Consider the following 22164-nt stretch of genomic DNA (forward strand, 5'->3'; position numbering starts at 1 on the left):
GAGTAGCTGTTGGGGAAAACTTTGAGATCTCTGTTTCATTTGCATTAACTGAAACTGATGCGATATGGTTAGGACCAAGTGTTCTAACATTTATTTTGTAGGCTTCCCTCTCATGGACCATAACTTTTCTAACCTGCTTTAATGGGTTATTTCTGTCAATCCTGAACCTATTTCCATCTAGAGGTCTCTGGGTAAACATCAGAAATGTTAGAGCTAGAAGAAAAAATTCTTCATTACAATATTGCCATCCACAAATTCTGTCCCCTTTTTTGTCATTTGCTATTTGTGACTTTCTTTATCATTTTTTTAATGCCAATTTTTACAGCAGTTATTACTGGTGGAAATGTTAGCAAAAATTAGGTAACAATAATTGGTCTTTGTGTAGTTTTTTTTTTTTAAAATCTAAAACCAAGACGTGTTTTAGAATAATAGCCATGTACGTTAACAAGGCAATATAGCTGATACTGCATAGGAAAAAACACTCCAACAAAATTCTGAATGCTTCTGCTTATACCTTCTACAACACGAGGGTCTCCAAAGCACATATAATTCTATTGTACAACTACGACATTACAGTTATCCTGAAATGTCTTTGAATATTGTTTTGTAGCGTTAATGTTGCTGGAGAAATGTCGTGTATGACAGAGAGGAGATGACTTTTGTTGCTGTTGGATTTTCAATGAGGTAATAAAGTAGCCATAAGAAAGATATGCCATTAGTCATTTTCATATAACTTTGGTACGCCTTAAAGAAAATACATTCGAGAGCTGAAATATTTATCTGAAAAATAATTGTGTAAGGCATTGCTGTGTGTTAAACAAACAACACGGCCCCCCCAACCAAACTGAGTAATTTGTTTCCTCCTGAAGGAAAACATACTGAAAATGTAGTCAAGTTTAATTACTTTTCATAGCCTTCTGTGTTCAGCTTCTGATGCAAGATGTTTTTATGTCATAGAGAAGACACAGTATAATTTCAGGGAAATTATTTGCATGTCATTAAGACTGAGGGATACTGATAAAATGTTGGATACTGGTGTCCAGGAGGGTGATCTTAGTTTGCAGTTATATGTGTCTTTAATAATACAAATACCTAAAACTTAACCTGGTTCTGAAGGGGCCTGAAGTCTTTTCCAGACACCTATGCTGCAGGATTCAGAGTTATGATGTTTTACAAATACTCAGTTAGCATTAAAAAAAAAAAAATCTGCGCAAAAAAATGAAAAATCTGAGGAGGCATGAGTACAAGTTACAGTTCCAGAAGAGATGAAAATCCCATTGTTTGAGAGTATAAAGATCTTCATACACAAGGATTAGGAGAAACATTCCCCCTACACAGGTGGTTCTGTACCCATTGATTCTGTACCCATTGATGCTGCATGTGAGGTTCCACTCATGTAAATCAACAGCAACTGCAGTTTGCTGTTTAAGTAAGGCTTCCTGTCATCTCTCTTCTGCTGCTTCTTTGATTTAACTGTACAGACCCAAAGCTTATAATGCATTTACATATCATGGCACTCTTTCTTTTGTTATATTGAACACTTGACATTAATTATTTCCAAAACCATCTAAAAACATTATAAGTAAGGATGTCTCAGAATCTGATACTGTGGTGTTATGGCATTTATATATTTTTTTGTGCGTTAATATTTTGTTTCCACGAGTACTGAAGGTATTTTTCATGTATTGAAGGGGATAGACTCCCATTCCATCTGTCTTATCTGGTTACATCTTGTCTGCTTTACCTCATTTAATTTTCTTTAAGCTTCATCTTCTCATTTTATTTCAATACAGCTTTAATTTCAGTACAATCTATATCTGTGATCTATGGGATTGCTAGGAAAATACGCCGTGTTCTGGTCATAGAAATAATGGTAAGACTGAATAAAGGCACTGAGGTTGTTAGCAGTGGGAATACTATCCCATAGAACTGAACACAAGAAAAAGGGCATGGAGAGTAATATTTGTTTAATGTCAAGAATGAAATTGGCACGGGTTGCCCAGAGAGGTGGTAGATGCCCATCCCTGGAGACATTCAAGGTCAGGTTGGACGGGGCTCTGAGCAACCTGATCTAGTTGAAGATGTCCCTGCCCACGGCAGGGGGGTTGGACTAGATGACCTTTAAAGGTCCCTTCCAACCCAAACTATTCTATGATTCCATGAAAGTAAATATTAAGTGTTACCTTTGCTATTCATTTAGCTATTACAGAATCTTATTACAAATTGTTCAGAGGAAGGTAAGATACTTTCAGACTTTTAAAATTCCATTTCAGTTGAGAGAAATAAGCAGAAAATGAAGGTTCGTGTTCATTAGTTTTGACAGGGATGATCAAGTGAAAAGTTTTATTCCTTGCAATTATTTGTTGTTCAGCAGTTCTTACCGGCCCTGGAAAATATGATGTTCGAAGTGCTTTTTAAAAGACATTGGTAGTTCAGGCCTAGTGTGACAAATAATCTTTTGTCCTCCATCCTGAAAGTGTGATATCAGCTAAGAGAACAGGGTGTCAGCTCCGCATCAGAGGATTTATCTACTAAAAAAGTTTTAGTGAAGCCGTTTTGTAGCCAGGAACATGGGAGAATTTCCATTTAGATAAACAAGTGCCTCTCACTGTTGGCAAAAAGCATCAGTGTTAGCAAAAGCATTCCCCATCCCCTTCCCTGTTTGAGCTTTGCTTTTGTATTATTTTCAATATTGAGTAGTAATGAAAATAAACTGTATAGCTAACTTGAGATCTGTGGCTGGCAGCGTGAGAGGTTCCCCCCCAATTGTAATTGATCAAATATATTCTTAGCACTAACAAAGTTCTCCTGCTTCTTTGTGTTTGCTTTGAAAATGTATTATCCTCTCCCCTTCTGGCTTTGCTTAACTCTATTGTTCTGCCTCATCACTGTGTGCTCATCCAGGCTTTCTGTTCAGCCATTTCCTAATGTAAAGTCTGTACAATCTCTAAATCTTTTGGAAAGCCAGTTGTGGTTTTGTGGTCAGTTTTTCATTCAGTTACAGACCTTGTTTATCCCCTGAGTCACCATTTTCCTCTAAAATTTGCGATGTGCTCTATTTTCTTTTCCTCCTTATTGAAAAAATTGCTTGAGCTGGGGAGGAGGGAGGAGGGTTGCCTTAGATTAATAGCATTAGATTGACAGTTTATCTTGATGTCATGCTTCTGCTTACTAACTACTCCTTCAAAATGCATCGTTTTCATCCAACTCCAGTGGGACCATTTTTAGAGTATTGTTTTGGAGCCACTGTGACAGCTTCAGTAAATGGTGAGTTTTAATTCGTTTGTCTAATGAAGATTAGGATCTTGGCTAATGACTACATAGTCATAAGTGATGATGCTTTTCCCTCCTACTCCCTCGTTGCTTAGAACATACATTAATTGTGCAGATGGTAGTGGCTTAGCTCTGTGATAGTTCGCTTTCCATCTCCTCCTCTCATGACATTTACACCATGCAAAGAGGGTGTATTGCCATCTCCTTATTTATGAAGATTTGTGATTCATCACCTGCCTTTTAAATCAAATACTAAGATTATATCTTGTTGCTAAGAGGCAGAATTTGGATGTGCACTTTCTTCTTTTAAGCACACCTGTGCCAAGCTTTGCCTGAAACCTTCAAGCAAATGACAGCCAGCAGCACTGAATTTTCATCTTCATTCCTACTGACAACATATGAAACTTGCAGTGCCCGTTTTATATGGGTAACTATAAGTCATTCCTTATGCTCAAAAGATTCACAGACTTTTCAGTCTGCAACCTAGCCAAAACTTAAGCCAAGATTTATGGGTATTTAAGTTTCACTGCAAACATTTTTTGGAATTACTAGAATTCAAGTGTGATTTGTATGTGACAGATGGAAAGTAAATACTTTTACTGCTTTTTTTATTGTTTTGCTTTTCTTTCTTACTCATACTTTTATTCGTTCATACGGTTTGCAAGAAACAACAGGAAAAAAAATAATTTAGGCACAACTAATGAAGAAAATTCCTTAAAATTTCATTTCTTCTTTGATATCATCTGTCTGTCATGGCTATCCTACTCACCAGATTGTCTATTATTGCTTCTTTCACAGAATAGTATTGCCATTTCTGTGTTAAAACATTTTCTGGGTTTGTTCTTCACAAGTCACTGGTTTTATATATTTTACTCATTTATAATTTAAAGGCTTGTTTACTTTTAAGTATCACTCCTGGGATCCTGATCATTATTTGCAAATACTAGGGCAATTGGGTCCTGCTTTATTTTGCTCTTCATTTGTTTAGGAAAGGTTCTGTGTTGCAGGTACAATCAAGGGAAGTTCAGGATTACTCTTTAAAAGTTATTTTTGCAAACTGAGAGAACAATTCTTTTCCTGTTAATGAGAGTTATACCTCTGGTGTCTCCTTGTCAAGTAAATATATTGTCTATGGCAATACAGGGATTAATACTTCTGTACTTGAAGCTGCTTGCAAGGGGAGGGGGCGAGGGAGTAATGAGCCTTTGTGCCACAGAGGAGTGATGCTGAGAGGAGAGAGAGAGAGGAGTGGCTTTGAGGGCTACGTTTGGCAAGTGTCAAGGTTCCTGAGATATAGATGGTCAGAAACGTGAATGGAGAAGTGACCGAAAAAGGAGTAGAAAGGACCAGAAAGGAATTTGTTTTTCCTTTGTACAGAGTTGTAGGCTTGCACCCAGTGCATGGTTTCTGTTACCTAACACAGAAGATGCATAGTATGTAGTTTGCCCTCTGAGTGAGGTGCTGGTATTCTGAATTTAGGAGGCTCTCTGCTATTCCGAGAAGAGAGAAGTTATTAAGACCTTGTTAAGGCACTGCAGTCATGATTGAACCAGTTAACTAGGAAACAACTTTATTTGAGTAAATGAAAAGCTGAGACAGATCCACTGCACCCCAAACGTACTTGCAGCATCATAAATTTGAGATTGTTGACTGTTGAAAATTCTGAAAAGTACAGCAGTTTTGATCAAGCTGGTTATCACCCCGGTGTCTGTATCTCTGTGAAATGTGGATTACAATATAAGCAGACTCCACGTAACTTCTGAAAGCCTGCTTCCTTAGTGCAGTACTAACATTCATATGCCTCATCTTCTCATTTGTCAGCTTGGAGGAACATCAGGGGAAAAACATCTAACCTTAACAAGAAAGTTATTAAACTGCTGACATTATTTGTTAATTCTCTGATCTATGGTTAGAAATGAGATTTACCACCTATAAGAGAGATTTTGCAGAGTCACTAGCTCTAGCTTTAGGTTAAATGAACATATGTAACACATGACAGTAGTGATGAATACCGGTGTCAGTGCTTGAAATACCTGAAAGTAAGTTTGTATGTGAAGTACTGAAATGTTGTGACAATTAAAAAAAAAGAAAAAACCAAAACAACAAAAAAACCCCAAACCAAACCAAAAAACATCTCCCCCCAAAAAACCCAAAACAAACAAACAAAAAACCCCAAAACCCCCCAAAAACCAAACCAAACAAAAAACAAATGGATATTTCTCCCTGTGCAGCATTTAACTAGATACTTGGCAATATGTATTGTAAAATGAATATTGTGAAATGAGAAGAATGCTGGGACTGGCTTATGCAGAACTATCTTACCCATTCAAGACATGGTAGAGATAATTTTCATATGTGCCTTTCCATATTTCTCACTTAAGAAACCTGCTTGCCCATAAAATTGAGACTGTTTCATTATACAGCATTCTCTCCTACTGTCCCCATATTGCAGGCAGTGCTGACTTGAAGTCCACACCCCTGCTAAGACTTTTCTGTGGAGTTGTTATTTTTACAAAGTTCTTAAAACACCTTTCCCATAAGTATTATGCCTCATGGATGGAGTGGTGCAAACTATTATTATCCTTGTACATTAAGAAAAGTAAAAGGTGTCCTTGCCAGGTGGTTAATGGAAATTATCATGTCTTCTTGCCATCATTTGGTATCAGATAACAGTGTTGACATGCGGACATTCATAATGTGAAAAATAACATTTAAAAAAGATGCTGGGTGCTCTTCACAGTGAAGATTCCTCCGATAAACACCAGATTTGACATAGGAAAACAAACTCAAACTGTTGAGTGTTGAAATTCCTGCTTTATAAATGTGAATCCTAGGAAATATTTGTTTTGCTGCTGGAAATTCCCTCCTCTAAAGCCTATCAAATAGGCTGATTTTGCGAGAAGTCATCCACATTTTGCCAAAGAGCTGTGGCTGGATGGCCATCGCTCCCATGTCTGGGCTCAGGAGTGGGTAAGGATGTGTAAAAGAGGACATGACAGCCATCAAACTCACTGCTGTGCCTCTGGGATGACTCTGTGCTGAACCTGCTATGCAAGCGATGCTTTCACCTTGTGGGTTTATGCCAGTGTTTTCATTCACCTCAAAGTACCTGTGCATTTAATCAAGTAAATGCCTTCCTGATGCTCTGAATTTAATTTACTGAGTTTCAGCATGTGTTGTCCTATTGTTTATGTATAAAAGACTTTTAAGTAAAGCATGGGAGTAATTTTAGAGATTGTTTATTAAAAAAAAAGAAGAAGAAGAAGAAGAAGAAGAAGAAGAAGAAGAAAAGATGCACTTTCTACAGCAAAATGATCACTTTAAAAAATCCCTGAATACAGGGAATGGCTCCAGGACAGGTCCAACATATCTCAGATAAGCACTTATTTTCTCATCAAATGTATATTTGTTGTATTCAGGGTAGGACTGATATTTTTCAGCGGACTTTTCATCCACATCAAATGTGAACTAGTCATAACTTGTTTCTTGGAGCAAAGAAAGTCTCATGTATAGCCAAGGTAACACGAAAAGCAATGGGGGGGGACATGTTTTCTAAATTAAATTATAGAACTACACAATCCAAAGAAATCCTTCATATATAGCCTATGTATTGATTCAGCTTTCACTGCAGCATAAAGTGTTAAAATGCAGTTCTGGATATACAAAATGTTAAAAGTGATACCCACTGTCTGCCTAAGTATATGGAAAGCAGAGACCTGATTAAACTCTGATTAGAATCAGTTGAACTCTTCTGGTTCTCTGAGACTCAGGTCATATGCTATCTGATAATGGCATTGTGTACAGAATCATCTCAGGCTGTTCGGCAGATCGGAGTCAAGTATCTTCCAAATCTAATAGCTTTATTGATCATAAATGCAAATAACTTTGGCTGTAGAAACTGATGGATCTTACTAGCATCAAAATGGAAAAGAAGGGATCTTAGTAAGATTACTGAAGCTTGTCTTAAATGAATACAAATTCTATTTATTAAAAAACATATTCTGCAGCAAAATATGGTAATTAGGAGGAACCTCCTTCTTCTTTTTTGCAATGTATGGATTAGTGTTCTAGCCCCTGAGATCTAGTTACTGGGAAGTTTCAAAGGTATTATTTCAGAAAGAGGAAAGGACCAACTGAATATCAAAAAGCAGCCTCTATGCAGCTTTTCTATTTATATTTCTGAGGTTCACTGTTTTATATAGCTTACCAAGCTTTCAGTTCTTCTTGTCAGTATGATGCAGCTAATATGTCAGAAGTTTTTGGGGTGTTTTTCCTGTTTCTGTTTGGAACAAAGTTATGAATGTTCTGAAATGAAGATGAGGAAGAGAAAGATTGTAACTGAACTTCCTAACTTGGTTATAGGAGGAGGTGTAGCCCTTGGGAAATGGTGTGAGTTCAGCAGGGTAGCTGGAGTTGACTTAGATGCCAGTTAATTGTAGTCATTAGGTTTGATTTATTGTTAAAGACAAAAAAACCCTGTGTACTGCTTTCATGCATCCAATAAACCCTTAATTAAAGTTGAATTGGTCTGAAATATAGATACTGATTTGGAAATGTTAAAGGAGAACATGGCTTCCCATTTTCAAAGTAATATTGCTGCTACTTTAATAACATATTAAAGTAATAAGTGTATTCGGTGTCTAAAATGGACCAGATATGAAATGGAGGATTGATGGTATAAGCCTAACACAAAAGATGAGAAGAGCACTGAGGCCAGGCATGACATGTGGAATGTGATAGGAGGCGGCTTTAAGTAGTTTATTTTTTCATTGTCAAAGAAAAAAAAATTCTACTGGCTTAGGTATCATGTCAGTAGACCTATCTGTCAGGGGAAAGAAAAGAGGGAGTATGATCAGAAATAGCTGCAAAACGGGTTTTCTCCACAGATGTCTACTTGCAGATTAGCCCAAGTAGGAAAAATATCGATGTTTAAGAATAAAATGTGCAGAATAAACTATTCATATTTTGTCCAAGTCAGACCTATCTTAAAGCATTTATATGAATAAGAAGGATCCTCTTCCTTTTCCAACCCCTCATTGTAGCATTTTATATATAAAATCATCTGTATTTGTCTTTTTTTTGTCTTCCCCTCCCCACCCTTGCACGAGCCTTACCTAAAGTCAATTTACGTTTAATAGGAATCTGTCATTTGAAACCTGCATTCTGTGAATTAGGCCTAAAAATATCTGCTAAATCTTTATTCATTGTCTTCAATTAAATACTGTTCACATGGGAATAGTTGTTCAGATGGGGTATGTAGCTACAATGCAAACAGGTGATTTATTAAAGATGGCTTAAACAGCCCCAGATCTGGCTGTTAATTGGGGTGGAGAAGCCCCACTGACACTCTGGACATACAGGGCTCAGGTGAAGGGTGAAGTTCTATAGCTTTATATCCGTAGGGGTAGTTCTTAGTGTGCACATATAGGATGCTTTACATAATATGTGTCTTTTTCATCTATGTTTTATAGACAGTACTTTCATGCAAATCATGATTTGCAAAAACTGGAATAAATTGTATCCAATTTTAAGAATTCTGGTAGTCATTTTAAGTGAGCAATTTCTCTTCTGTAATTTCAAAATATTGTTCTGGAATGTAAAAAATGTATACTAGTATAATACATTTTTCTATATTTGCATATCCACTATCTGTATTTTTGTTATCTGTCTTTGTCAGACATGGCATCTTACTTATTCAGTACAGGATTTGATGTCCTGTTTGGCATACGTGCACATCTGCTTGGGTAACTTGGAAAAATAAATATGAGCACTAAAACATTAATTGATAAATAATACATATTTTTAAAAATATTGAATAAAAGTCTATTCTACAGAATAAATTATGTGATATGCTTAATATAACCAAAACAGATCTTCTGGAAATAAAAACATCACTGAAACAAAACTAGGCAATTCAAAGTCAATCAGCAGTGTAGTTGCTTGTCCTTCTGTCTTTAATAATACTGCTTCCCACCCACTTACTCGTGCAGCGTCAACCTCTTTCTGTAGATCATAGCAAGCACGTGAGGAGGAGTGGTTCCTATGAAGAGTCAAAAGGAAGAGAAGTAGTTGGAAGTAGTCTATGATTAGCCACATTGGACTAAAGAATTTGGCTGTTGAATCCTAATTGAGGTTATGCCACTGAAAGAATTAATTCTGCCTTAAAAAATATCTTTAGCCTATCCCTCTGCAGTTTTGTGAGGTTTCAGTAACTGATGCCTGTAATGCACTTGGATCTACAGGTCTTGCAGATCTGTACTGGTACAAGTAGACTAGTGTGAAGTACTTGCTATGTATGGTTGTTGTGGTTCAACCTGGCAGGCAGCCAAATACCACACAGCCGCTTGCTCACTACCCCCGCCCCCACCAGTGGGATGGGGGAGAGAATCGGAAGGGTAAAAGTGAGAAAACTCGTGGGTTGAGATAAAGCCAATTTAATAGGGAAAGCAAAAGCCGCGCATGCCAGCAAAGCAAAACGAGGAATTCATTCACTGCTTCCCATGGGCAGGCAGGTGTTCAGCCATCTCCAGGAAAGCAGGGCTCCATCACACGTAACGGTGACTTGGGGAGACAAACGCCATCATTCCGAACGTCTCCCTCTTCCTTCTTCTTCATCCAGCCTTATACACTGAGCATGACGTCATATGGTATGGAATACCCCATTGGCCAGCTGGGCCAGCCGTCCTGGCCACGCTCCCTCCCAGCCCTCCGCCCACCTGGCAGGGCATGGGAAGATAAAAAGTCCTTGACTAGGGTAAACACTACTTAGCAACAACTAAAACATCAGTGTGTTATCAACATTACTCTCATACTACGTCCAAAACACAGCACTATACCAGTTAATAGGAAGAAAATCAACTCCATCCCAGCTGAAACCAGGACAATGGTGCATGATTAACATCAATATCAAAAGTAAATTCTATTATAGGTATGTTGTTTGGGTTTTTTTTCCCCTATCTTTGGTATCTAATTTCTTTGTGTGCTTTTGACCCTTTAGATTTCTCCCTGTTCTAGGGAAAAACTTTCTCACTCATGAATGATGAACTTGATGCTGTTCAGTAATAACTGCTCTATGGATATGATAATTGCTGCAGAAAGAACCGTTAAATCCTTCCCCCAAGGACTTATCTGTAATTTCACAGTGCCCCTTTTAATTCTACGAGACGTTCCAGGTCGTTATGCATTATGTCAGTTGTACTACTCTAATATCTTGAAATAGGCCCTCAGTGCTGCTGTGCCTACACTCTTAAGTGCCTGACTTAACACTGTTTTGAAAACTGACCGTGGAAACTGGCCGATGCGCAGTGGGTATGATGTGCTGACATCAGAGCTGTCAAAAAAAACTCCAAAACAAACAAAAAAAATCAGTCTAATTATATTTATTACTTTTTTCCACTTATATGATGGTAACCTAAACCTGAAAAAACTTAAGGTAATAGATTTATTGTTAATATATGAGTTACAGGAATTAGTAAATCAAATAATGTAAAGAAATTAGATAAAAATCATGGTAAAAAATAAGATTCTTAGGAATGAAACTGTATAGATCAGTGCTAGGTATTAATTGGGGTCTTATGGCATTAATATTTTGGCCAGCTTTTGTTTTCTGTGTTAAATCTCTAAATTGACTTAGGTGATGCAGCAGTGAAGTACAGTTCATGAATTATTGATGATAAAGATTTGTGTAAAGTCAAGGATTACAAACTAAGTGATATGTAAGACTTCTCAATCACTGAAACCCAATTCTTGTTAGTCTGTTTGGCAGGGATTGAAAATAGTATTTGGCTGCAAAAAAAGGAAAATACAACTGTGGGGAGAAGCCCTACAAATCAGAAATACAAAGCATCAAGGATGGATGATTAAGGAGCATACATTATTTATGTTGTTATGTATATATGTGTGTGTGTCTGAATGTATTTGTGTTGCTTGTCATCCGTGATGCATATGCACACAAAATGAAATCAATAGTGTTTTTTGATGGCTGCTCAGTTGTGAACTTTGACTGAATTGCTCTAAATGTTTCAAAGGTATTTTTAAATCAAGCTTTCGTATACTTTGAGACCCACTGTATATAGCAAGACAGGCACTTCCTACTAAAAAATAGGGTTCCCATTTTCCTTTGTCTTAGGTTTGAATTTGAGTCCTGAAAGATGTGGTTTTGAAAATATCAGATCATGAAGCTTGCAATCAAAAGCGAGGATGGGGAGAGAAGGGGGAAGCAGGATTCTCATTACACGTGTAATTTTATTTGTTTGTTTATTTTTAAAACTTTGTACACAGCCCCTGGAGATGCTGATCAGGTGAGGATACTCAAACATGCTTGCAATTAGTATTGCATGCATTGACATTGTAGATATGAGATTAATGGCAGTATGGACAGTCTCAACCTCACTGAAATATAATATCCCTTTACTTTTTGTTTTACCAGTAGCAGATATATGCATTTCTGAGCCCTGCAAAATCTGTCATGGACTTCATAATCTATCACATGGAGTTCACCCCCTCCCTTACTGCCACAGGAGGGTGAAGCTACAGATAATGGTCATTCAGTAAAATTAGAAGTGAAATGATACATTAGTATCAATGCACTTACCTAGCCAATAGTAGTGTTAATATGTTAGTACAGGAGGCATAAAGTCTGAGGGCAGTACTTCAGGTGCTTTCGAGCTTTAAGATCATCTGTGTTGTTTGTTTATATTCTCTCTTTATTGACAGTTGATATTACAGTGATATTTGAAAGGATGTCAGCAGGGTGGAATTACGTATTTGGGTATGTGTCTCTTACTGTTCCCTAAATACCAGAGTGAAGCCGAGAAGTTTATTTGCAAAGCAAGAGATATTGATCTTGTGACAATAGTCAATTACAAGGATATTTGGTTTACTGTACTGAATGATTACAGTAGATTTAATCAGCTTGTTCAATAGCAGCACAAAAAGGGGCAGTTTCTCATTCTCTTTTTCGCTTGTTGCATTGTGTAACATTTGTTTATGCAAATGGGGCACTAGAAATAGCCTGGACAATAGTGGTTACTCAAAGGTACCAGTGTTGGCATGCAATGCTGTGGTTGTAGATCTACTCAGAGGAGGATTTTTTCCCTTACTCATTCTCTTTCATGGTGAGCAAATCACCCGCGGTTGTTTATACCAGTCACTTTGACATGCTACTGAAAAAGTTTCTGATGCATTTTGGGGAATGTCAGGTTATCTATAGACAGAAGGTAGAAGAAGAAATGAAGAGAAGGTGATTAAATACTCCATTCCGAGCAGTGGTGAAGTTCTGTTAGAGCAGAGTGAAGAGGAAAGATGTTATGTGTTCATGAGCTTTTTTTGCTAGAATTAGAATGATATGTAGTAGATTGTTTAATGGGGGGGAAAAAGCATAGAAAGTAAATGGTCTAATTGAAATCCTACAGTCACATAGGCATTGCAACTATCCTTGCATTCCAGTCTCTGTGGATGAAAATTTCTAATCATAATTGAATTAATAAGTAATAACCTGTGTCTATTATTCTACTGTGCTTTACACAGTTTGCCTTCGTTCTGACTGTTAACTGTCTCCCTGTTTGATTGCTTTTGAAGTGTGACTCCTGCTTTAGGACAGGGAGAGTTCATTTTACTTTTGTCTCAGAATTTTGTGGGGGTTAAAATTTTATGGGTTACTGCTTTGTGGTAAAGGTTCTTGAAAGAAACTTGATAATTTCAGGTCTGCGCTAGAGGGTTTTTACTGACTTTTTTCCACCTTTTTGGATCTCAGAGTAATTCTGCTTATGAAGAATCCACTTAATTATTTCTATTGACATTTCCCTGTGGAAAATGAGCCTTCTTATTCTGACTCACAAAAGCCAGAGGAATGGGAGCTTTGGGGTCTTATCTTACTACATCTGTAAGAATTATTAAATAAGCTGCAATCATAAAACTGAATGTGTCTTTTCTACTGAAGATTGTTTTGACTTTCACATTAATTTTTAACTTGGGTAGAACTTCCTTTCTCCAGAATGGTGAAAATACCTTCCACTCAGATGTCTCCCTGAATAGGCAAGTGATTGGTAATATTCTTGGTGGCGTTTTGTGAGAAGAAGGGATTTTGCGGGATTGACTCTGTCACAGAAAGATTAAGAACATAGCGAAGAACTGAATGCAGTTTCTGGGTGAGCTCATCGTCCAGAGCACAAGCTCTTCACTGCCAGAGGAAGGTGCAGGAGCCGCAGGTTGTGTAAACAACCACCTCAAGGTGGTTTCCATGAGAAGCTGTGTCCAGCAGTTGCTGGAGGTTGACTACTGCAGACATTTCAGGGGTTGGGAGGAGAGGGTTACACACTATTTTCTAAGATCCACATGATTTAACGTTCAGACACAGGCTCCTGAGGGAAACAAGATAGTGTTCTTCCAAAGACGAGTCTTGCACTATAGGGTGGTAGTGCTACTGTAGTTGTTACTCTCTTAAGACATAAAAAGGTATCCTGTGGGCAAAATTCATACTATTTTACCTATGATAATCTGTACTTCCTTATTTCTACCTTTTTAGCGGCAGTATTATCTGCACAATTTGTGCATTGAAGCAGTGCATGTTTTGTGGAGAAGATATTCCCTTTTTTCACTAGCTCTTCAATTATTTAATTAAACATTGTATCTTTATCATCCTGGAATAAAAAATATTAACGTAGGGTATGTTTACAGGCCAACATATTCACTAGAACTAAGTACCAGTTATTTTAGTCACTGAGAATTGATTAAAAAGCCACCAAATCCATGTGTCTCCGTAGAAGTTCTAGCTCTTTTCCATAGTTTAAGAGAGTCTGTATTAAATGTAATATAATATCAGAATTGTAAGTTAGCTATTTTTAAAGAGTATAATAAATTTTAATCTTCTTATACTTTCATGTATATGAAGTTGAATTACTAGAACACACACCCAGCCCTGAAAGGTTGTGAGAAAGGTGTTTTATGTGTTCTGAAATGCATTGAGTTATAAAATAATTCTAAGAAATTTATGAATGATAAACTTTTTTTTCCTGTTGAAGAGGACACAACTGGTTTAAAGATGTTTTGTATATATGATTTATTTGTCGTATGCAACATCTTGGGTGGTAGCAATATAAATTTTTAAGAGAAAGAAGCTAAAATAATGCCGTTTTTATTTGAATGCTGACATTATCTGAGTGAAATAGACAGGCAATTTTCACAACGAGAATAAGGAACATGTTTTGCAAAATATTTGAAGGTAAAACTTTCAGTTTTCCAGTCATGGTCATAAAGCAAAAGGACTATGAACTCTGTATAAGTGGAGGAGATGTACTAGCTTTTTATTCCAAGGTTGGTTGTTACATATTGAGTCACTCAGCCATTATCTTCATATTGTTTCATTGTTCCGTAAGTCCTGTAGTGTTTTAGCATTCTCCCTTTTATTTATTTTTATTTCTTTTGAAAGGGAGAAGTGAAGTGAATGCCGAAAGACAAGGATACATTTCCCAGTGATAAAATATTAAAATTATGAAGTGCTCCTCTGAGCTCTTCTGCCATAGCTGCTGCATTGTATTATGTATGGGTGTTATCTTCTAGAAGAGCACATATTATTTCAGAGAAAGGCTTGAATAACTTCAGTCTAGGTTATTGTACCAGAAGATTTTACTGCACAGTGATGTGTGCTTTTTGCAGGGATTTAAGTTATGAACATGATGTTGTGGCTGAATTTTGGACTCGGTGACAGGATAGTAGGCAATGCTATCTAATTTAAAGAACAATTTAGAGAGCTACATGCAGAAAGATATAGCAGAAAATTGGGCATCATTGCATGGAAATCTGCAGCAAAATTCTAATTCTTCTGAGTCAGAATTCCTTTACCATGAAATAACAGCTAAATTCTCCAGTTCTTCCCAGCTGGCATGCAGATGGCACAACAGGCTATCCTTCAGCAAAGAAATGCAGAGTTTCTTCCTAAGAAAGATCAGAAGCATATATATATTAGTTTCCTCTTAAAAATCTTGTATGCTGCTTTTACCAGCAATATAAACAACAACAAAACTTAATGAGGTTAAGTTTCTGTATGTGTTCTGACTCCCTGTGTTTTATCAAAAGTTTTTTCCTATCTTGTATTACATTTAGAAAAATGCTTTAGCATCATATCCTTCTTATCCTTAACTTGTTTTATGGTTGTGCCTTCTAGGTTTAACAAATACACTTAGTGCTCCCAGAGAGTACCTACCTATTCAAAGATTGCACACAACAGAAACAAGGGGATAATATTTACATGTCATTAGATAGCCAGTCCCAAATGGAGTAAGAAAAATGAGCTAAGTTGGAACTTAGGGTGGAATACTCATGAAATGTTGAGAAGTGGTATTAGAAGTGAGCATATTACAGATTCTGAGTAGCCTGAGCGTATCACTTCATCTCAAACTGAGTCATGAACATCAATAAAACAATTGCTATTTTTTTCCTATAAAACTACACTGAGAAACTCTATATGCAGTTTACAGTTGAAAGATTATAGCAGTCAGTAGTTGAATGTTCAGATTTAATGATGGACTTGTAGAAATGTCACTATTGTTTATCTTTTGATAAAGCCAACTCTTAACCTATGATCATAAAAGGGAAGCTTATCTTTTATGTGAATAAGCAGGAGGAAGAAGAATTCTATGAACTCTAAATTAGCAATAAATCTATTTTAATTTAAAAGTAGATCTGTTAGTATGTCTAACAACCTTGACACATATTTCTAAATTCAATTTTATTGTTCAGGAGAGAGATTTATCACATTAGTTTTGTTCCCAGATTTCCACGTATTTGAAATTGGTTCTGCTGGCTGCTGCTGCCACCGAAGTTTCCAACTGTTGCGCAGCAGGACTGTTTCCAAGAAGCAGAAGTGAACAGTGGGTTTAGCTGCAGTACATGGTTTCAGTAACTAATTCAGAAAGTTTGTGACTCCCAGTCAGTGTGTGCAGAGGGTTTTTATGAAGTCCATGATAAAGAGATGCAGTTTGTTATAGGGCGTGGTATCCTAGCAAGCTCTTTCGATTGCTCCTGATATTGTTAAGGGAAGTCATAGTCTGCCTTCAGATACACAAATCTGAAGCAGCATCTCACACTGCTTTCGACAGGATGTATGTGCATACATTTAAAGAAAGAATTAGTCTCTGTATTTTCCTGGGCTTCAGCTCTGTCTTTGACTCAGTAGGATCACAATCTGTCCGTGCTAGTTTTAAGAGTGTTATATAGTTCTCATAGTACCACTCTACTCAGAGGAGATATCTGAAATTGTCACCTTCTTGCTCATCATTTCTGTTGTGTCTGTAATCCTGTAATTACAGGTCAGGGCTGCTTCCTTCCAGGGCAGAGATAAGTTTCTGTTGCTGCTTTTTCCCCATAGCTTTGCAGAGCCACTGCAGCTCCGAGAGGGAATTGCATTCTGTCCATCTCCACGTATCATTAACATTGCTCTCCTGTCTTTCAGTGCTGTTTTTTCTTCACTGGTGATGTTAGAACTGTTTGAGTTGCTATTTTGAATTTCAAATCCCACTTGAACTTGTCAGAAGGGCAAAATCTATGGAATTTTGAAAAACTGTCCCCTACATAGCACTGAAAAATAAGAACTATTAGCACTGCTGGGATAGTTTTTGTTACGGGTATTATTTTCTGCATCACTTGAAGTTTGGAAGTGTTATAAAAAAGTTCTTTATGACCTTCAACTTTGGCCTGTGAAAGAAGCAGTGCCAATTTCCAGCTCTTATTTGAATCATAAAACCTCCCCAAAGCTTTGAAGACAAGGGCACATTTTCAACTTTCTCAGAAATAATAGTTTATCTGAATTATTTTGAATTATTGACAGCAAACTTTACTTTCCCTGCAAGTTAGTTGTGGTGCAGGTTTCTTTGCACATAGCTATGCTTGTTTTGACACATGAAGTTTTCTTTAGGTCTACTTCATAATACTTTATTTAGTCAGTTTAGTGCTTCAGGGTTTGGTGTTTTTTTTTTTTTTTTGTGCTCCATAATCAGTCTTCATTCAAAATATAGATCATAAAAGAGGAAGCTGAAGACTGATTTGCATTGTTAGGAATTATAAAATAAAATATCACAAGGTTTCTCTTTCTTTAACAGTAGATGAAAAGATTAGTGTATGAGAGAGTTCTGTAATGTGTTTCATTTCATACGGTGTTTCTCTGAGCGCACTGTTATTCTGTTATCATCCTAATGACTGTAATGCATTGAGTCACAGTGTTGTTTTTTAAAAGCTTTCACTTTTTCATTGTTTGTTCTCAAGGTTACATTATGCAGAATACAATGTTATATTTTGTGCATTAGTCCAGGCTGTATAAAAATATTTTTAATCCTTTTATGAAAAATTGAAATAGCTCTGCTCTGGGGAAGAGGCTTTATGCCGGTTTCAAGTATTCCTAACTGCTATAATGAACTGCTGTTTCTTCCTCTGTCTGAAAAGGTATGGATCATGTGTCCTGACTTTAAAAGTATTCTAAGGTGGTATTTCTTGCATGCTCTTGCATTGGTAATTTGGTTTAGCTGTTCACCATGAATTGCAAACCACTAAGAATTATCAAAAGGTAGTTTTGTTGTTTAAATAATTTTGAAGATGAAAGAGAATTTTTTCTACTTTACCATAAACGCGAGAAAAGTCAGGGTAAAAATATGAGGGACGTACGAAGAGAGGAAAGGACAGACTTCTTACTTTATTTCAATGGATTTGCATTATGGATAAGAATGAACAAGCGAGTTGAATTAAATACATTATTCAAAACTGCTGTTTTCGCTGGATTAAAACTCTGCTCTACCAATCATTTTCATTACTGTGCAAGAATGTGTTTAGTGCAGAGAAAAATATTAGAAAACTTAGCAGTCAACCCGGTTAGTATTTACCACGATTCTGTTGTGCACTTAAACCTTGGCTGTAAATCTATGTTCCCACCTTTTCCTCTGTGAACTACTGAAATTCTTTTAAAACTCATGACTATAATATATAGGTAGATAGGGAAATATTGAGGGTATAAACAAAACAAAACAAAAAACCTCCCCATCAAAAAAACCCAACCAAACAAAAAACATGAGCTGTAATTTTTTTCTGGTCTCACTGCATCTTTCCTGAAAATTTCCCCAAAATAATCAATCTTGCATTGATACTGGAACAAGGCAATTTCTTTGATTTCCTCCAAATTTAAAAATAAGAAACCAAGTATGAACTGCCAAGAGTTTTTTTTAACAATATATGCTGCTGCTTGCTCCATTTGCATTTGCTATCAACAAACATATATTCCTCAGCAGTCTGGTTTTGTTAAAAGCTGGAAGACTTCCATTGAGGGGAGCCAAAAGATTCTTTTCCCTTGCTTTTGTCCACTCCAGAAAGCTTTCTTTTGAAGCATCTGTGGTGACCCACACTGATTGAAAACAATATATTCTCAAAAGCAATTCAATTCTCTGAGTAACCATGTAGTGATTTAAGAAAGAACTTAGTGCCAAAAAAGGTGTCCGTTTTCTCTGAGAGCCCAATACATATGAATGGTCAAAATATAAAATTAAGGGATCTTATCTAGATTGACAAGAAAGAGGTAGGACTTACTTGTTTATAGGAATAACTTGCCCCTACTTTTGTTCTCTTTTCTTTGAAGAAATTTACAGGGATTTTTTCTTTCCTAGAAATGACAGTAAAGCATTGTTAGAAAGGACAGTAAGGATACTAATGAAAAGATTGTATAGCTTCAACGTTTAAGTGCCTTGTGGAAAGGATTGCTGGAGAAAATTCTGAGTGAAATTTGAGCCTCTCTCAGGCAACTAGTTTTCTGCTTCTAACAAACTCTTATTTGGTATTTAAGGAGAAAGAATGAGGTCCATTAAATGAAAGAGTTCTCTGTCTTGTCAGATCGAAGAATGTAAAAGAATTTTTTTAAACAGTTAATGAACAGTCTAAATATCTACTATGAAAGGCCCGTAACCCTCATACAGGGGGACAGGATTTTGGGAAGAAAACTGTTGGTCACCCAGTCTCTCATGAATGCCCTGGAAAGATGTAGCTGCTGGTCCTGTCAGGTGACGCGGTGTATGCGTGTGTTGTAGGCGCTCCATCTATCCTCTTGGGTCCCATTTTGGAGGGACACCCACATCATCTTGGATTTTATGATTTGAGCTAAATCATTTGGTCAACGTTCAGCTCAAAGAAAACTTGTACAGGTGGCTGCTGTGCGATGCTCTCATTTTTTATTGGCGTGGAAGCAGATTCCCCAGATGCAGTTGGCCAGTCAGCTGTACTTAACACACAGGAGAAAATCCTTGTTTCTCTGAGGAGTCTGTATAAATCACCAGGTTCTAGCAGCTGTAGGAGAAGGACTCTTATCAGATACAGGGGGAGAGAAGAAAGACGAGAAACCTCTCAGCTTATGCACTAAATCCACACCTTATCCTATGTGGAGTATATGCAGGAAATACTATTTTGACTGTTGGCAGATGCCAAATTGTAGTATTTTTTAATTACTACAGAGTTATATAGCATGTTCTCGGGGGGTGGGCGGGAGATTAAGAATTGATTTTTGTCTACACATTAAGAAGACATGATGGGAACACAATTAATAAAATGCTATTGAGAATTGTGCCTTGGTTCATATTCAGCTCAGGGTCATATTCCTCCATGAGGTTTATCAGCAAAAGATTTATTAACAGTACAGATGTTTCTCTCGACATCTAAAAGGCACACTTGACACGTGTTAATGTTAGTAGGTTTGGTGAAATCTGGAGGCACAAATATGGTCTAAATGTTCTGTGAAAATGGTCCTGAAAATGTTTGCTTTCTAATGTGAAGATAAAATAATACTTCATATACAAAGCACTATTGAACAGAAGAAAGAAGAATTAAGTTTCATGAAGGGATTAGAGTATTAACCCAGGATATGAAGTATGTGTCTTTCTCTGTTCCTCTTTAGATTTCCTCTGCCACCTTTCTTTGAGCCTTTCCTTTTTGGCTTGAAGTCCTCCACTATAAAGTGAAAGAAATACTGCTATCCTAATTCATGCTTCATTTTGCCAGGATAAGTTGGTTGATCATTATTAAAGCTTACAGTACTGTGATAATGGTGTGTAAAGGGGAAGCTCTCTGCTCGCCCACCAGACTGGCATAACCTTCTTAGAACAGCATTAGTTACAAGTAAGCAGACACAGTATTTCGGTAAAAATAGGCAAGAGCGTTGGTTATGTAGAAATATATTTTCTTTTTTCAACTATGTGTGATCAAGGAAAGATTGGAACAAGACATATTAACAATCCATTCTGTTTCCTTCCTAGAATTACAACAACAGCTGCTTGTATGATGGACCTACGGAGATATCCGCTGGATGAGCAGAACTGCACGCTGGAGATTGAGAGCTGTAAGCACTTCTGCAAATCCTACTTATTCTGTGGTCAACTGCTTCAGAGTTTTTATTTCTGTCTTTTTTTTTTTTTCTTTTTTTAACATGATACTAACCTAGTTGTCTTTCTGTCTGATGACATTTAGATCCTTGTAAACACATGCAAAAAAATAGCTTTCCAGATGGATTAGTAATTTGTGGCACAAGGATTAGCAAAAGTTATTCTGTGTCTTGATGGACAATTTACAGCTTTAAAACTCTCATTCAAATGCCTTGTCGGAGTTCAGGAGCACGAGGATTATTACCAGTTCTTTATCCTCCTTTACTGCTGAACTGTGTGGCAGCCTGTTTCCATTTATAAATGACGGCAAGAGGTTAGAATTGTCCTTGAAATAGGTGTTTTGTGGGTTTTTTTCCTAACCCCTGTGCTTAGTTAAACTTTCAACACATGCTACGCAGTCTGTTATATATACTGATTTAATAGCTGGTGTCTCTCTATGTAGATAAAACTTGTGTTGTGAAATAAAATTTCAGATCTCTTTTCACTGAAAAATCTTTAGGGAATCTAAGTACATCAGCGAAAAAACAATTCATGATCACTTTTATAAAGACAATATTGTAAGCATGCATTATTTGGCACTCTAATTAAGATCGTATCAGCACTTTCAAGATACATTTCCTTTTTCAGGAGAACCATGGGTAATTCAGCTGGGGTGTATTATTAAGTTGACTGTGGCAAGCAAAATGGAAATTAATGGCATGTTTTAAGATACAGTACACAAAAGTATGTGTATTTTTAAAGAAACTTCTGTATTATAAAAGATTATGTGGGATTTCTGTGTGCACTGAAGTACAAAGTGATAGTAGCTTGTGCTACTGTCTGGTAGGAACTTGGTACAGCTGAGCTTCTTTCTCCTATTCTAGAAAGCATTTAAGAATATGCTTTAAATTTGTGTTCAGGTTTCATTCATTTTAATGTAATTTAAAGATATGCCAAAATCCTTTCCTGAATTAAACTTGTGACACTGTTGTCTGAAATAATTGACACATGTAAGATAAGCAAAATGAGTCTCTATCATTGAAGTTCACCCCCTCTCTATGCTGAAATACACAAGCAGCAAATGTGATGATCAACTTTGCTCTTTTGAGAATGGATAAAATATTGTTTGGGTGTTTTTTTTTTTCCAATTCTTTATAGAATTTCTATTGATAGCATTTGATTCAAAATTTCATATCTGGCAGCCTTTTACCAGTATAGTAGGCTGATTTTAATATGTGAGAAAACTACTGGCATAACTGCATTGAGGTTTACAGATTTTTACTGAGAATGTGGCTTGCTATGCTGGTGTCTTTTAATTGTTGTTGTAGCAAGGACTTGGAATTTTTCTTTTTTCCAATTGTGTGTGTAAGGTCAAAAGCTGGAGAGTCAGAGGACATCCTTTCTCTCTTTTTACAGAGTTGTTAAAACAGTCAACAAAGTCTTGCCATCTCTCTGCATTGCTGAGATGCCTGAATCTTGGGATTCACAAACAAGATATCCCCTGCCT

The 22164-nt window shown here is 36.7% G+C and overlaps 1 protein-coding gene across 2 annotated transcripts in view; it reads left to right on the plus strand.

Annotated features, from left to right (window-relative positions):
* GABRB2 (gamma-aminobutyric acid type A receptor subunit beta2) overlaps window positions 1-22164 on the plus strand; it is a 158025-nt gene that overhangs the window by 70098 nt on the left and 65763 nt on the right. For both annotated transcript variants that reach the window (XM_075164130.1, XM_075164129.1), the window contains exon 6: window positions 20553-20635. In XM_075164130.1, coding sequence (XP_075020231.1) covers window positions 20553-20635 — 83 coding nt within the window. The remainder of the gene's footprint in view (window positions 1-20552; window positions 20636-22164) is intronic.

This window comes from Calonectris borealis, chromosome 15 (assembly GCF_964195595.1).
Source record: "Calonectris borealis chromosome 15, bCalBor7.hap1.2, whole genome shotgun sequence".
NCBI classification, from domain to species: domain Eukaryota; kingdom Metazoa; phylum Chordata; class Aves; order Procellariiformes; family Procellariidae; genus Calonectris; species Calonectris borealis.